Raw genomic sequence first — 16,257 nt, 5'->3', positions numbered from 1 at the left:
ATCTGTTCTGCCTCCAAAACACAGACACGATTCAGTAACTTCCCTCCATCTCTACTAGTACCACCCTGTTGTAAGAGTTTCGTCTCTTGCTGGTTGATTATAAAAGCTCCCTATCTTACCTCTTTGCCTCTCTCTAGGCCTCCTTCCCACATCTTCTACCCTGCACAGCAGCAGTGAGATCAATCTTTCTAAAGTGTAAACAAGATTAGGTCACTTCTCTATTTAAGTCGCCCATTGACCTTCTAGTTTAAAAACAGAAGAATATAAAAATTAAAATTAAAGAATAAAATCAAAATTCCTTAAAGTCTCTATGATCCAGCTGCTGATTTCCTCTCTGATTTCACCTGTCTCTATAATCCCTTTCAGTAAATATATTCCCGCCATTCTGGTCTTCTTACCTTCTCTTGAATATGTCACGACTGCTATTATCTCAGGAGCTTTTAATAGGCTGTTCCCTTTCCTTGGGATGTCTCTCTCTCTCTCAAATCCTTTTCTATTTGGGGTGTCTCTCCCTTCAAATTCTGTGGCTACCTTCTTCATGTCACTGAAGTCCCAACAGATGTCACCTCTTCGAAGTGATTTTCCTGTATACCTTAGCTAAATCAACCAACCACTCTATTCAATCTCTTTCTACTCGATTTTCTACTTTTATGTTCTCCATAGTACCTATCCAGAGACACATTTAATTTTTCCACTTTTATTGTGCTTACTTCTTATCTCCCTCTCTAAAATATAAACCCTTTAAGATCCTGGATTCTGAAGTACCCCAGTGTCCCAGGGACTAAAACAGTTCCAGGCATGAGCAGGTGCACAAGAAAATATACTCAGTGATTGGCAAGTGGATGGGAGCTGGGTAAGAAAATACATAGGTATATCATTTAGGAGACTATTATAGTAATTTCCTTAAGATATAATGGTAGTTTGAATCAAAGTAAATATGCAAACAATGAATCAAGGAACACTACATCAAAAACTAATGATGTAATGAAAGGTGACTAACATAATAAAATATAATTTAAAAAAAATGATAGTTGAGATGGTGAAAAGTGAAGTAATTTGATTTACATTTAGGAGAAATTAGTGGTTCATTCAACGTAAGTGAGAGAGAGTAGGGAGTCTACAGTAACTGACATGCTTCTATCTGAGTAAATGCACTCATTGTTAAAGGAAATACCAACAGGAGAGAAAGACTTAAAAAGATATTTTTGAGAGGAAGTATACCACTGTGGTTAAAAATGTGGGTTCAGGGTCTCTAAAGCTATTTGTGTTTGTTGGTTCTACTGTGGAATCATGGGCCATTTTTTCAACCTTATGGAATCAAATTTCCATTCTTAATATAGATGGAATTTGTTCTTGTCAAGTATATTTTTAAATTTATATGAATGCTTTCTTAATCCTTATCTTGTTTGATCACTAATGATCATTTGTTCCTTCCTTGACGTCCTTATCATGGATTCCTGTGACATCCCATTTTTTTGCCTTTCTTTCCACTTTTTTAGCTGCTCTTTCTATTAAGAGTAAGATAAATTTCAAACTTTCCTGTTGTAATTTAGAAGGCCTTCCAGAGTCTAGTCACTATCCATATTTCCAACTTCACTTCTTTAATCTCACTTGTCCACCTCCTCCAAGAAGGTTTCCCTGATTTCAAGTCCAGGTTAATTCTATTAAATTATCTAACCAAAGTATGAATTTTTCTCTCTATGAAGTATATTGAGGATTTTGTCTGCATGTGAAATTTCCAAGAGCCCTGATAGAAAAATTCCAACTATTTTTTGAGAAAACTTTGGTAAAATAGACCTCCTTATACACATATTTTTCTGTTGCTGTTTTAAATTTTTCATCACACTACTTCTGATTATTTTTCTGTAAGAAACTTATTACAGTTTGAGCATGAGTATTTGCCCTTTTTTTATCCATGACTTGGAACATTTAAAAACCTACAGAAGACTGTTACCACTAATATTATATTAACAAAAGGTAAAAGTAAATATGTATTCCAAATAACATTAAAAACTACATATTTGGGGCGCCTGGGTGGCTCAGTCATTAAGCGCCTGCCTTCGGCTCAGGTCATGATCCCAGGGTCCTGGGATCGAGCCCCGCATTGGGCTCCCTGCTCAGCGGGAAGCCTGCTTCCCCCTCTCCCACTGCCCCTGCTTGTGTTCCCTCTCTCGCTGTGTCTGTCAAATAAATAAATAAAATCTTAAAACAAACAAACAAAAAAAACCTACATATTTGATTTAGCACACATTTTAATAAAGCAAGACCATATTCTCCTTGGTTGATTAAAAATTATGTCTCTCCTTTATGTGGTTTCTATCACATCTCCCAAGGTAGGATTACAAGGCAAACTACAGGACTATCTTCTGAAGGTACCATGAAATCAGGTAGGCACAGGGCAAAACTTGGGGGTCAGTGGATGATGTGACTTAGAAGAGTGTACTAGGAGGCTGAGCTGAAAAGAAGCAGCAACTTTCAACATAATACTAGCACAACATTGAAGATGACAACCAGTCTACCAATGCATTTTCTCTACAATAGATGTATGGAATCCTTTTTTTCACCATGTGAGTACTTTTACAGATGTAAGTGGGAATAAAATTTTTTTCTACATACTTTGTATAATATATAAGACAAAGAACCATATTATATCCCTCATGAATTACTTCTCAGGGAAGACATTAAAACATATATCATTGGGACACCTGGGTGGCTCAGTCGTTAAGGGTCTGCCTTCGGCTCAGGTCATGATCCCAGGGTCCTGGGATCAAGCCCCACATTGGGCTCCCTGCTCCACAGGAAGCTCCTGCTTCTCCCTCTCCCACTCCCCCTGCTTGTGTTCCCTCTCTTTGTGTCTCTCTCTGTCAAATAAATAAATAAAATTTAAAAAATATATATACTATTAATACCAACTGTGCCTTTAATGTATACATTTTTAGTTGTTGGATGAAATGTACTCACGCTCACTTTTCCATTGCGATTGTCTTCTTCTCTCACTGCCAGAGCCTTCAGAAAATTATCTTGCAGGTCTTTACCAGCACTTGTTAATGTCCTATAAAAAGCAGGTCTTCAGTTGTAATACATTAGAAAACAAATATATCAAAAACATTCAGGGGCCACAAACCACACTTCTTTATTCCAAATGACAATGTCCTTATAACACAAAAACTATATATACAATTATTATAAATCATACACAATTATTATAATTTACTAAATTTCTCAAATTATTATACAGTTATAGAATCTGTATTTATGAATAATTAGAATCATGTCTATAAATATCATACATGCCTCTGTCAATACTCAAGCCAGATACAGTTAATTTCATTTACACATCTGTTTTATTTTTTTATCACAGCATGCAAATTTATTTATACCTCGCATTACCCACAATAATTTTAGATTGCTTATAATTTAAGTACAATTTATTTATTTAATATAAGAAAATTAAAATACTAGAAACCTAAGCCAATTCCCTTGCTGGCATAAAGCATTAATCTTACCTCTATGAGGATATAAAAAAGGCAAAAAAGGAAAGAACTAGGTTGAGTCATCTCTGTTAGATAAAAAGAAACATTAAGAATACGGGGTGCCTGCCTGGCTCAGTTGGTAAAGCATGAGACTCTTGATCTCAGGGTTGTGAGTTCCAGCCCCCTGTTGGGTATAGAGATGACTTAAAAAAAAATCTTAAAAAAAAAAAGAACTCAAGAGAGGTTATAAAATAAAAAATAAGTTCTGAAGATGACTATTATACTGACAATATATCATACTGTCCTTTTTTTAAAGATCATACTGTTCCTTTTTTTTTACTATTATTCAAGTCTTATACACATAGACTTACATCATTTCCTATAACCTCTATGAGAAAGATAAAAGTATTTTTGTTATACAAACTGGGAACAGAGAGGATAAGGTCTAGAACTCCTAAGCTATATGCAGCAGAGTCAAAAAGTTATATAAATAATCAATTATTATACCATGTTACATCTGAGAACCGGAAACTTCTCATCAAGGGGAAATATTGGGCAAGAAAGTTAATGCAGTGTGTGGTAAGGAGTTCTTAAATCTTTAACATGCATTACTCTTACTTAACTAAATTTAACAGTCAGTGACCTGAGAAACCTTGCTTAAATAAATATCACAAAAGGAGTTACTTCCTCAAGAAGTGAAGTAGGTCTGTTACAAAATATTAGGGTTATAAGTTTTATAAAGGCAAATACTCCATCTTTGTTGTTTACACTCCACTACACTTTCAAAATGGGGTAAAAGTTATATGGATGAGTTAATTTTTACCAATCATGTTTAATCATTAGCTAAAGGCATTTATATAATCCTACATGAATGAGTATAAATATATTCTTAATCCTTAACAATTAGACTTCTGGTTTTATGATTTAATTATGTTGTTTGTGTCATCACACATATTTATATTACTAGATTAACACTCGAAGAGAGTAAATAATGAAAGAGAAATAATGGAAAACTGTTAAAATAGAAATATATCCATGAGTTATTTTCTTAAGAGGTCACTTATTTTAAAGATTACAGTCTTTCAGTAAATATTTACGAGTTATTAATCATCTCAGAATTTTAAATGTAAAATTAGTTTTCTAATAGGCAAGGTTTGAATAATCATTGAGATGTGTTCTAATAAGCAGTTTCTAAATAAACACTAAATCAAATTTGAGATTAAATTGGTCTTAATAGCAACACTTTTTTTATCTATTGGGCAGTCTTTGTACTAGTCTCTATACTAGGTATTTTGCAAATACTTTCAATTATCTTCAAATCAAGCCCTAAGGGAGGACATGCTTATTTCCACTTTAGGGATGAACTTGATGATAATCAGTTGGCATTCGGTTTTTAACTTAAATATCACTAACCCCAAGGCATTATTTTACTATACTGAAGCCTCACAATATATCAAAACAGCATTTGATGCAATAGTACTTTTACAGAAAACAATGAGAATTCACTGGGAAGAGGAAACTTAAAGTAACAGGAGTGGGGGTACAGTGAGGAATGCAACCTTCATCAGGAGGTGCCCCTAGGAGTTATCAGAGGCTGGTGGTCTTGAAACCTCTATGAAAAGCTAATCAGCCATAATCATCACTCCAGTCTAGAATAGAATTCTGATCAACTACTTGTTCAGAGGTAGGTTTGATTTCTAGCCAGTGAAATCTGGTATAGCCTACATTTAATAATTCTAGAATTTATATTCAATTCATCTGCACTTGTTTGAATATATAATTCAACTTCTCTGTGCCTCAATTACTTTGAAATGATGTTTTTGTATACTTACTTTGGAAAAATTTAGTGGAGAGTATAGTAAAATGTAGTGGATGAGTAAAAGTTTATTATAAAACTTTTACAATATTATCTTCTTAGGAAATAAGCACACATCTATGAAAAAGCAGTTTTCAGAAATAGCTTTATTTTCCATGGATAAGTTTACTGACAAAACTATATGCATGTATTTGTGTGGTCTCAAATAATAAAAATTTTATTTTTTTGAGGCCAAAATGGAAAATTATCTGCAAACTTGATAAAAATATGATTTTATTTATCACAATGTGTGCATTTTTAGATAATTTATTTGAGTATTAAATATGGGAGATATATTTCTATTGTACTTTGATGTAGGACACCTGTTGCCTTGTCTTGTACATTTTCTCCAGGACAATATAACACCTTTTTTGCTTTGTTTTTTACATAAATTAGGAGGGAAAAAAATCCTGCTTCTCCTCAAATAGTGTTTTATAAATTTCTCTAACATTGGTAAACATCTTCACATTCCTTCTTTCAGTCTATTATTGTATATTTGCTCTGTATAATCAATCTGGGTGCTATCACAAAATACCATAGATTGGGTGTCTTAAACAATAGAAATTCATTTTCTCACATATCTGGAGGCTGGAAGTCCAAGGACAGGGTACCAGCACCATCTGCTTCTAGTAACCGCTCTCTTCTCTTAAGCAACTCACTATATTTGTACTAGTATCTCACTGTGCTTTTAATACCCATTTCTCTGATTACTTTTGTTTTTTTTCCTAAATTGTATGTCCTCCAAAAGCTACATGGATACCAAAAATTGTATAGAAGGAATAAAAGCAACCAGTGAACAATTTCAAGTCCTTTCCTTTGAGCATTAATTCAACAGGAGAATCTATCTTTAATATCTAAGGGATTGTTTTTTAAAGATCTAAGTGGGAAAAATAGTGGAACTAAATCCAATGTGTGGTTTTTTACTCTCTTGTATTTTCTTGTAAACTATTCTTAGTGGCTTTTTTTCTTCCTTCCTTCCTTTCTTTTTTTTTTTTTTAATTTAATTGGAACAATGTTCCTTAGGAGTTAGATCGATCAGGATTATATTTAGAAAGATTTATGGTTTAGGAATTTTTACACTATATACTGTTATTTCCATGGAATTTCCAGGAGGTCATCAATTTGTATTCTAATCACTTTCAGAAAGGAAAAAGACTTCTTGAGAAATGAAATTCATTTATTGGTAGGGAGGAATGAGAATCAAATTTTCATCAAGATAAATGACACCACTTCCCGCCCCCCTCTGCCCCTTTTCTATGTGAGAGTTTATAAATTACCAAATGTACAGTAAAGCTATCAGCATCCCTGGGAAGAAGCTTCAACTGTTTGAAGCACACAGAAGAAAGACAAGAAGCACTAAGATATACACTAGACAGCTGTTCTTTTTCATCTTCTATTTTGAAGAAAACCCAAGTGGGAGTCCTGAAATCTATGGTATCTTCCATCAGTCAAACTCTACTCCCCCCTGGATAGAAAGCTGTGCCTTTCTTTGAAGGGACAAAATGGCCTGGCTTCTGTCTGAGAAAGTGTCCCTGAACTCCTCTTTTTTGGTACATCTGGAAAATTTCTCTAGTTAATTCCTAAACATGGTAGATTAAGATGTTCTCACATTTCAAGGGGGACCAAAAAAAAAAAAAAGGTTGCTTAGAGAGGAAATAAACGTTCTTAGTCTCTAAATGTGATTTTATTCTGAAAACACGTTCAAATATAACTTTATTACTCTCTTCTGGGAGGTATCTAAATCTTTTACCTGATTTGAAATAGACTTCCTGATCTTCTGGTTGTATAGTGAAAGCCAATGAGAAAATAGAAAGCAAAGAAAGCAAGCTTTTTTTTGATATGCCTGCCTCCAGACTCCTCTCTGCCTGTGGGAATCAGCCTCATCGCTCCACAGAACACTGAGCAAAAATAGGCTTTAGAAAGGTGAAGGCCTTCAGGCTTAGCATCTTTAGGCTGTACATGCCTAATCTCTATGTGTGTGTCTCTAGTTCATGTATTTGAAAGATTCCATCTAAGGAGGTGAAGAATTTGACATAATGGAATTCTAGGGGGCAGCTTCTCACCAGCAAAGAGCAGTCAAAACAGAAGCCCATTCTGCATTTCTCAACAACTACACAAGATGGCAGGGACTGTCACACATGAGGGTGGTGGGCTCAGAGCAGAAGAATATAACGATGAGGGGAGGGCTGTAGGGAAGAAGAGATGTATCAGTATGAGACGCTGGGGAGAAAGATACCTGAAGAAGACTGTTGGGAAGGCTTGCTGCATTACCCCCTCTGTATAAAGCCCTGTTATTCCTTTAATAAAACTGGCAGTATTAAGAGGTTAAGTCTGACCTCTAGTGACAAGGAGAGTTTAGAAAAGATGAGGCAACATTAAAATCAGAGACAGACACGGGAGGCAAGAGGCGGGTGGATGGAAGCATCCCAGACTTCGGTGCCATCTAAGGAAGGTTCAGCAAAGCCATGTCCTTGAACCAAAGTCAGCCAATAAAGATACACAGGTCCACCTTAATGTCCCTGTCACACTCAGTCATTGACGGGGAGCAGCCTTTGGGAGGTGTGGCCTTGGTGCAAATGTACAACAGGTTTCAAAGAGCAGCATCTAAAGGGACCCTCAGTTACCTACACTCTCTATATAAGATGTATTCTCATCACCACCACAATCTTTCACCCAAACCAAAAATCTTGAGGTTCAAAAACACCAACATAATAACTCATTTGTTTTATCACAAATATAGTCTCAAAATAAAATTGCCAATATTAGCGACACCAATATGCTTATTGAAAACACTTTAAGACTTTTTGCAGATCTTTTTCTCCTTAGCTTATATACCTCTAGGGATGAATGGCCAGATTACTGTGCTTTAAAGCATTTCACTTGGTAAAAGTTCTTTCTTTATGCTATGATACCAGCTAGATATACAATTAGGTTCATTTGTTGATTTTATTTCAATTTGAAAGATATTTCAAATTTTGCCTTATAGTTATATGAAAATATGCATAGAATTCTAAAATAAAATCTATAATTTAGAAATTTAGAAAAGTCTAGTTTTCATCTCCCCCAGTTCCATCTACCCTATTCCATTCTCTCCCTTCTATATAGAGCATCACTTTATTTTTAATTCCAGTTAGTTAACATACAGTGTTATATTAGTTTCAGATGTAAAATATATTGATTTAACACTTCCATACATCAGCCAGTGACCATCACAAATGTACTCCTTAATCCCCATCACCTATTTCACCCATCCCCACCCACCTCCCCTCTGGTGACCATCAGTTTGTTCTCTACAGTTAAGAGTGTTTCTTGGTTTGTCTCTCTCTCTCTTTTCTTTCCCTTCATAGAGCATCATTTTTTAAAAATATCCTTAAATTGCTTTATTAACTGTTACTATTTTTAATACAAGTATATCTATTTGTTATCTAGCTAGCTAGCTAGCTAGGTAACTTACTTATGTAAATAGTAGCCTCCTATACATATTTTCCTCAAACTTGCTTTTTCATTTAGCATTATATTCAGGGAATTATACCATACTATTAAGAGACATTTTCACTACTTTTTTTAGTTGCATGGTACTCCACTATAGGAATATATCACAGTTTAGTCACTTAGCTACTGATGGTCATTGGTTTGCTTCCTGTTATTTGCTATGATAAATACTGCTTCAGTGTTTAGCTTTGTGTAAAGGTCATTTTCATGGTTTTGCCACTATATTTTGGGGATAAATTCCTAGAGGTAGATTGCTGGTCAAAGAGTACATGAATATTTTATTTAGTTAAAATTTGGTAAAATTTAGTAATCTAAATTCTCCTTCAGTGGGGCTGGGGTCTTCTGCAGTCCTCCCTACAATTTATAATAGTGCCAGTTTCTGCACAGCCTCATTAACAAAGTATGCTCTAAAGCTTTTAGATTTTTGCTGGTCTAGTACATGAGAAACTCAGCACAATTGTGTATTTGTCTTATTATAAACAAAAGTGAACTTATTTTCATATATAGAGAGACCATTTGCACTTCTTTTTCTTTAAACTCTATGTTGATACCTCATTTTTCTATAGTATCGTTAGCCTCTTTCTTCTCTTTTTTCTTCTTTAAACATGACGAATTTTAGCTCTTCTCTGTGATGTAAGTTGCAAATATTTTCCCCACCTTTTCATTTGTCATTCTACTTTGCTTATGGTGCATTTTACCAAGAAAATGTTTCATTTTTATGTCATTAAAATACTTTATAAGTGTTACAAATCATTCTGTTACAATGGATTTTGAATCACCAGTTATAGAGGAATCCATCCATATTTTCTTCTAGAACTTGGAAGTTTTCCTTTTTATTTATTAATTTGTTTTAACATTTATGTCTCTAATTCCTTGGCATTTACCCTGATGTACTGTGTGATAAATTGATCTTATTTCAACTTTTTCTATTTGGCTATTCAGTTATCTCAACACCAATTATTTAAAAATCAATCTTTGTTTTTTCCATTGATTTGAGATGATGTCTTTCCATATATACTTGGGTCTATTTCTGTGTTTTCTGTTTTCTATTTTGTTTCATTGCTTTGTCTATTTGTGTATCAGTACCACATTATCCGGTTTTAATATCTGGTAAAACTAGCCCCTCTCATTGTTGATTCTTTTTCAGGGGTGTTGTGATTTTTTTTGTGTGGATATTCTTGGTTATTTGCTTTTCTCAAATGGATTTTTAAAATTTTTTTTTTATTTTATTATGTTATGTTAGTCACCACACATTACATCATTAGTTTTTGATATAGTGTTCCATGATTCATTGTTTGTGTATAACACCCAGTGCTCCATTCAGTACGTGCCCTCTTTAATACCCATCACCAGGCTAACCAATCCCCCCACGCCCCTCCCCTCTAGAACCCTCAGTTTATTTCTCAGAGTCCATAGTCTCTCATGGTTCGTCTCCCCCACCGATTTCCCCTCCCTTCATTTCTCCCTTCCTACTATGTTCTTTTTTTTTAAAACATATAATGTATTATTTGTTTCAGAGGTACAGGTCTGTGATTCAACACTGCTACACAATTCATAGTGCTCATCACAGCACATACCCCCCCCAATGTCTATCACCCAGCCACCCCAACCCTCCCACCCCCCACCACTCCAGCAACCCTCAGTTTGTTTCCTGAGATTAAGAATTCCTCATATCACTGAAATCATATGATACATGTCTTTCTCTGATTTACTTATTTCGCTCAGCATAATACCCTCCAGTTCCATCCACATCATTGCAAATGGCAAAATTTCATTCCTTTTGATGGCTGCAAAATATTCCATTGTGTATATATACCACATCTTCTTTATCCATTCATCTGTGGATGGACATCTTGGCTCTTTCCATAGTTTGGCCATTGTGGACATTGCTGCTATGAACATCAGGGTGCACGTACCCCTTCGGATCACTACATTTGTATCTTTGGGCCAGTAGTGCAATTGCTGGGTCATAGGGCAGCTCTATTTTCAACTTTTTGAGGAACCTCTATACTGTTTTCCAGAGTGGCTGCACCAGCTTGCATTCCCGCCAACAGTGTAAGAGGGTTCCCCTTTCTCCGCATCCCCACCAACATTTGTCGTTTCCTAACTTGTTAATTTTAGCCATTCTGACTGGTGTGAGGTGGTATCTCATTGAGGTTTTGATTTGGATTTCCCTGATGCTGAGCGATGTTGAGCACTTTTTCATGTGTCTGTTGGCCATTTGGATGTCTTCTTTGGACAACTGTCTGTTCATGTCTTCTGCCCATTTCTTGATTGGATTTGTTCTTTGGGTGTTGAGTTTAATAAGTTCTTTACAGATTTTGGATACTAGCCCTTTATCTGATATGTCATTGGCAAATATCTTCTCCCATCCTGTTGGTTGTCTTTTGGTTTTGTTGATTGTTTCTTTTGCTGTGCAAAAGCTTTTTATCTTGAAGTCCCAATAGTTCATTTTTGCTTTTGCTTCCCTTGCCTTTGGCGATGTTTCTAGGAAAAAGTTGCTGCGGCTGAGGTCAAAGAGGTTGCTGCCTGTGTTCTCCTCTAGGATTTTGATGGACTCCTGTCTCACATTTAGGTCTTTCAACCATTTTGAGTCCATTTTTGTGTGTGGTGTAAGGAAATGGTCCAGTTTCATTCTTCTGCACGTGGCTGTCCAATTTTCCCAACACCATTTGTTGAAGAGACTGTCTTTTTTCCATTGGACATTCTTTCTTGCTTTGTCGAAGATTAGTTGACCATAGAGTTGAGGGTCCATTTCTGGGCTCTCTATTCTGTTCCATTGATCTATGTGTCTGTTTTTGTGCCAGTACCATACTGTCTTGATGATGACAGCTTTGTAATAGAGCTGGAAGTCCAGAATTGTGATGCCACCAGCTTTGCTTTTCTTTTTCAACATTCCTCTGGCTATTCGGGGTCTTTTCTGGTTCCATACAAATTTTAGGATTATTTGTTCCATTTCTTTGAAAAAAGTGGATGGTATTTTGATAGGATTGCATTAAATGTGTAGATTGCTCTAGGTAGCATTGACATCTTCACAATATTTATTCTTCCAATCCATGAGCATGGAATGTTTTTCCATTTCTTTGTGTCTTCCTCAATTTCTTTCATGAGTATTTTATAGTTTTCTGAGTACAGATTCTTTGCCTCTTTGGTTAGATTTATTCCTAGGTATCTTATGGTTTTGGGTGCAATTGTAAATGGGATCAACTCCTTAACTTCTCTTTCTTCTGTCTTGTTGTTGGTATATAGGAATGCCACTGATTTCTGTGTATGGATTTTATATCCTGCCACTTTACTGAATTCCTGTATGAGTTCTAGCAGTTTTGGGATGGAGTCTTTTGGGTTTTCCACATAAAGTATCATATCATCTGCAAAGAGTGAGAATTTGACTACTTCTTTGCCGATTCGGATGCCTTTTATTTCTTTTTGTTGTCTGATTGCTGTGGCTAGGACTTCTAATACTATGTTGAATAGCAGTGGTGATAGTAGACATCCCTGCCGTGTTCCTGACCTTAGGGGGGAAGCTCTCAGTTTTTCCCCATTGAGAATGATATTTGCTGTGGGTTTTTCATAGATGACTTTTATGATATTGAGGTATGTACCCTCTATCTCTATACTCTGAAGAGTTTTGATCAAGAAAGGATGCTGTACTTTGTCAAATGCTTTTTCTGCATCTATTGAGAGGATCATATGGTTCTTGTTCTTTCTTTTATTAATGTATTGTATCACATTGATTGATTTGAAGATGTTGAACCAACCTTGCAGCCCAGGGATAAATCCTACTTGGTCGTGGTGAATAATCCTTTTAATGTGCTGCTGGATCCTATTGGCTAGTATTTTGGTGAGAATTTTTGCATCCATGTTCATCAGGGATATTGGTCTGCAATTCTCCTTTTTGATGGGGTTTTTGTCTGGTTTTGGGATCAAGGTAATGGTGGCCTCATAAAACGAGTTTGGAAGTTTTCCTTCCATTTCTATTTTTTGGAACAGTTTCAGAAGAATAGGTATTAATTCTTGAAATGTTTGGTAGAATTCCCCTGGGAAGCCATCTGGCCCTGGGCTTTTGTTTGTTGGGAGATTTTTGATGACTACTTCAATTTCCTTAGTGGTTATAGGTCTGTTCAGGTTTTCTACTTCTTCCTGGTTCAGGTTTGGTAGTTTATACATCTCTAGGAATGCATCCATTTTTTTCAGATTATCTAATTTGCTGGCATATAGTTGCTCATAATATGTTCTTATAATTGTTTGTATTTCTTTGGTGTTGGTTGTGATCTCTCCTCTTTCATTCACGATTTTATTTATTTGGGTCATTTCTCTTTTCTTTTTGATAAGTCTGGCCAGGGGTTTATCAATCTTCTTAATTCTTTCAAAGAACCAGCTCCTAGTCTTGTTGATCTGTTCTACGGTTCATTTGGTTTCTATTTCATTGATTTCTGTTCTGATCTTTATTATTTCTCTTCTCCTACTGGGTTTAGGCTTTACTTGCTGTTCTTTCTCCAGCTCCTTTAGGTGTAGGGTTAGGTTGTGTATTTGAGACCTTTCTTGTTTCCTGAGAAAGGCTTGTATTGCTATATACTTTCCTCTTGGGACTGCCTTTGCTGCATCCCAAAGATTTTGAACAGTTGTGTTTTCATGTTCATTGGTTTCCAGGAATTTTTTTAATTCTTCTTTAATTTCCTGGTTGACCCATTCATTCTTTAGTAGGATGCTCTTTAGCCTCCATGTATTTGAGTTCTTTCTGACTCTCCTCTTGTGATTGAGTTCTAGTTTCAAAGCATTGTGGTCTGAAAATATGCAGGGAATGATCCCAATCTTTTGGTACTGGCTGAGACCTGATTTGTGACCTAGGATGTGATCTATTCTGGAGAATGTTCCATGGGCACTAGAGAAGAATGTGTATTCTGTTGCTTTGGGATGGTATGTTCTGAATATATCTGTGAAGTCCATTTGGTCCAGTGTGTGATTTATATTGTCTAGGTCATTAAAAAAAAATTCAAACACTGATGACCATGTACTAGGATTACTTTAAATTTCTAAATGTCATAGTTTGTGATTTTAAAGATGGTTGCCTTGACTAGAATGGTACAAAAGAATGGCATGAAACTGGAGTTGTAGCTTCTCTGCATCATGGTAACCCATGTGCACACCAGCTCCTATAGACGTTGTGAATGTGAATTATTGCTACGCCTTTCAAAGACAGGAAGATACTCACTCTACTTGCCATACCTCCAGTCCTAAGTTTTCTATTAAGCTAATTAAACATAGTATCAGATTAAAACCATGTGTTTGATGAGTCTGATCATCAAATTGAACTAAAAAACTATCATACTGTGTATGACTTACTCTATTTTTGTCTATAATAATTTATCTATTTAGGCAGTTAATCTCTACTCTGGCCTATTTTAGATAGTTGTGTTTATCTACAAAATTTATCTATATCATCTAATGTTTACAAATTTCTTTTCATTGTGTTGCATAGTCTCTTGATTTTTTTAAAGTCTTCTGTTTTAATAGTTATACCCCTCTTAATCATTTCTCATTCTATGTATTTGTAGTTTTTCCCTTTTATCTTAATTGGGTTAGCTAGTAGTTTGACTATTTCATGTTTTTTCCCCAAAGAACTAGCATTTGGATTTACTCTACATTTTTTTCTTACTCATTTATTTCAGATTTTTAAATTAATGTCTTCCTTTTTCTTTTTTACGGTACTCTGTAGTCCTTTTTCTACTTTTTGAATTGGGTGCTTAATTCATTTTCATTTTTTCATTTTATTGATATAGATATTTAGTTGCCATTATATTTTCCTTTGAAAATTGCTTTAACTACTTCCCATAGATTGACAGTTGTATATTCACTATTCTTATTTTTTTAAGATTTTATTTATTTGAGAGAGAGAGAGAGCGCAAGCAGGGCAGCAGGGGGAGCTGCAGGCAGAGAGAGAAGGAAAAGCAGGCTCCCCGCTGAGCAGAGAACCCCATGTAGGACTCCATCCCAGGACCCCGGAGATCATGACCTGAGCCAAAGGCAGATGCTTAACCAGCTGAGCCACCCAGGCACCCCTCAGTATTCTTATTTTTAAGAAATTCTACTATTTCTTTCTTTGCTTCCCCTTTGATCAAAGAGTTATTTAATTAGATGTTTTTTAATGCTCCGCTTTAAAAGACTTTTTCATTATTGTTGTTATTAATGTTGTCTTATTCAGTTGTGGTCTCTTTGTAGTTATGGGAGGGGGAGTAATTAAGGGGATTTTTTTTTGGTGTCTCTGTGTGGGCAAGATACAGTCCAACTTGGAGAATGTTCCATGTGGACTTCAAAAGAGAAAGTCTTTGTTAACAGAGTTTAGAGTTGAATATGTATTTCTAAAAATACCTAATTAATTATATTGTCTTTTATCTCTTTAGTAAATATTTGTCCATTTACTCTGTTTTAGATTGAGAGAATGTGTTAAAATCTCTTAGTAGCATTTCTGCTATTTATCATTTCCTCTACTGTGGTTTCTACTTTATAAATCTGTGTCATTGGGCAATTAATTGAGTAATGAATAAAACTCTTGTTTCTATACTTGTGAACTATATAGCGTGAAGCATTACAATTTGCCCTTCATTGTCTGTTAATGCCTTTTCAATTTGAATGCTAATTTATTAGATAACAAAATTGTAACTCTTACTCTTTTGTCTAAAATACTTGTGTTTTATTTATTTAGTTTTACATTTCTGTATTTCTTTAATTTAGATGTATCTTTGTATAAAATATAACTACTTTGTCTTTATGATTCAATTAAGTTCATTTATACATATTGATGATTGATAAGTGAGGCCTTAGTTTTTTTCATATTTCTTTATATTTTATATATGGATATGGATTCATATCTCATCATAAATGCACACACACACACAGAAAGTTTTTCAGTAAGAAGTCCATGTTGTTATATCTTCTTCTGTATATTTCCTGGCATTAATATGTTTATATTTTGCTCAAATGATTACCTTTATATGAAACTCTTTTCCCCCTTTTTTAAACTAATGTTCGTTTTTCCTACTATGAAAAAAATCAAATTTCACTACCAGTATTTTTTCTTCTATTCTTACCTATCCCTAAACATCTAATTTGAAATAATATGCCTTTTATTCTCACTTAATACCTATACAGCAGTTAATGATCTTATTCTATTTTCACATGCTTTCCCTTATTTTTGATAGTTACTGTATCTGTATTATCAATGCACATATCATTTTTATACCATGCTGTTTCCCTTATATCCCATTTAGTCTTAGTCTTACAGATAAATATATATTTAATGTTTACTACAAGTTCTTTGGTAGGTGTCTTCCTGGTCACTTTGGGGGTCTGAAATACATTCTCTAATTAATTCTTCAAGAAGGGCTCATGGGAGCAATACTGCCTGAGTTCTTGCATGCCCAAGATAGCGTGTTTGCA

The 16,257-nt window shown here is 35.0% G+C and overlaps 1 protein-coding gene across 1 annotated transcript in view; it reads right to left on the bottom strand.

Moving 5' to 3' along the window:
• The window catches only part of CFAP299 (cilia and flagella associated protein 299), a 552,091-nt gene that overhangs the window by 340,449 nt on the left and 195,385 nt on the right, over window positions 1-16,257 (bottom strand). Inside the window, exon 3 of the mRNA XM_032400620.1 lies at window positions 2,962-3,052. Coding sequence (XP_032256511.1) covers window positions 2,962-3,052 — 91 coding nt within the window. The remainder of the gene's footprint in view (window positions 1-2,961; window positions 3,053-16,257) is intronic.

The sequence above is a fragment of the Phoca vitulina genome, unplaced genomic scaffold, assembly GCF_004348235.1.
Source record: "Phoca vitulina isolate PV1807 unplaced genomic scaffold, GSC_HSeal_1.0 scaffold3, whole genome shotgun sequence".
Lineage (NCBI taxonomy): Eukaryota > Metazoa > Chordata > Mammalia > Carnivora > Phocidae > Phoca > Phoca vitulina.
This window is presented reverse-complemented; position numbering and strand designations above follow the sequence as displayed.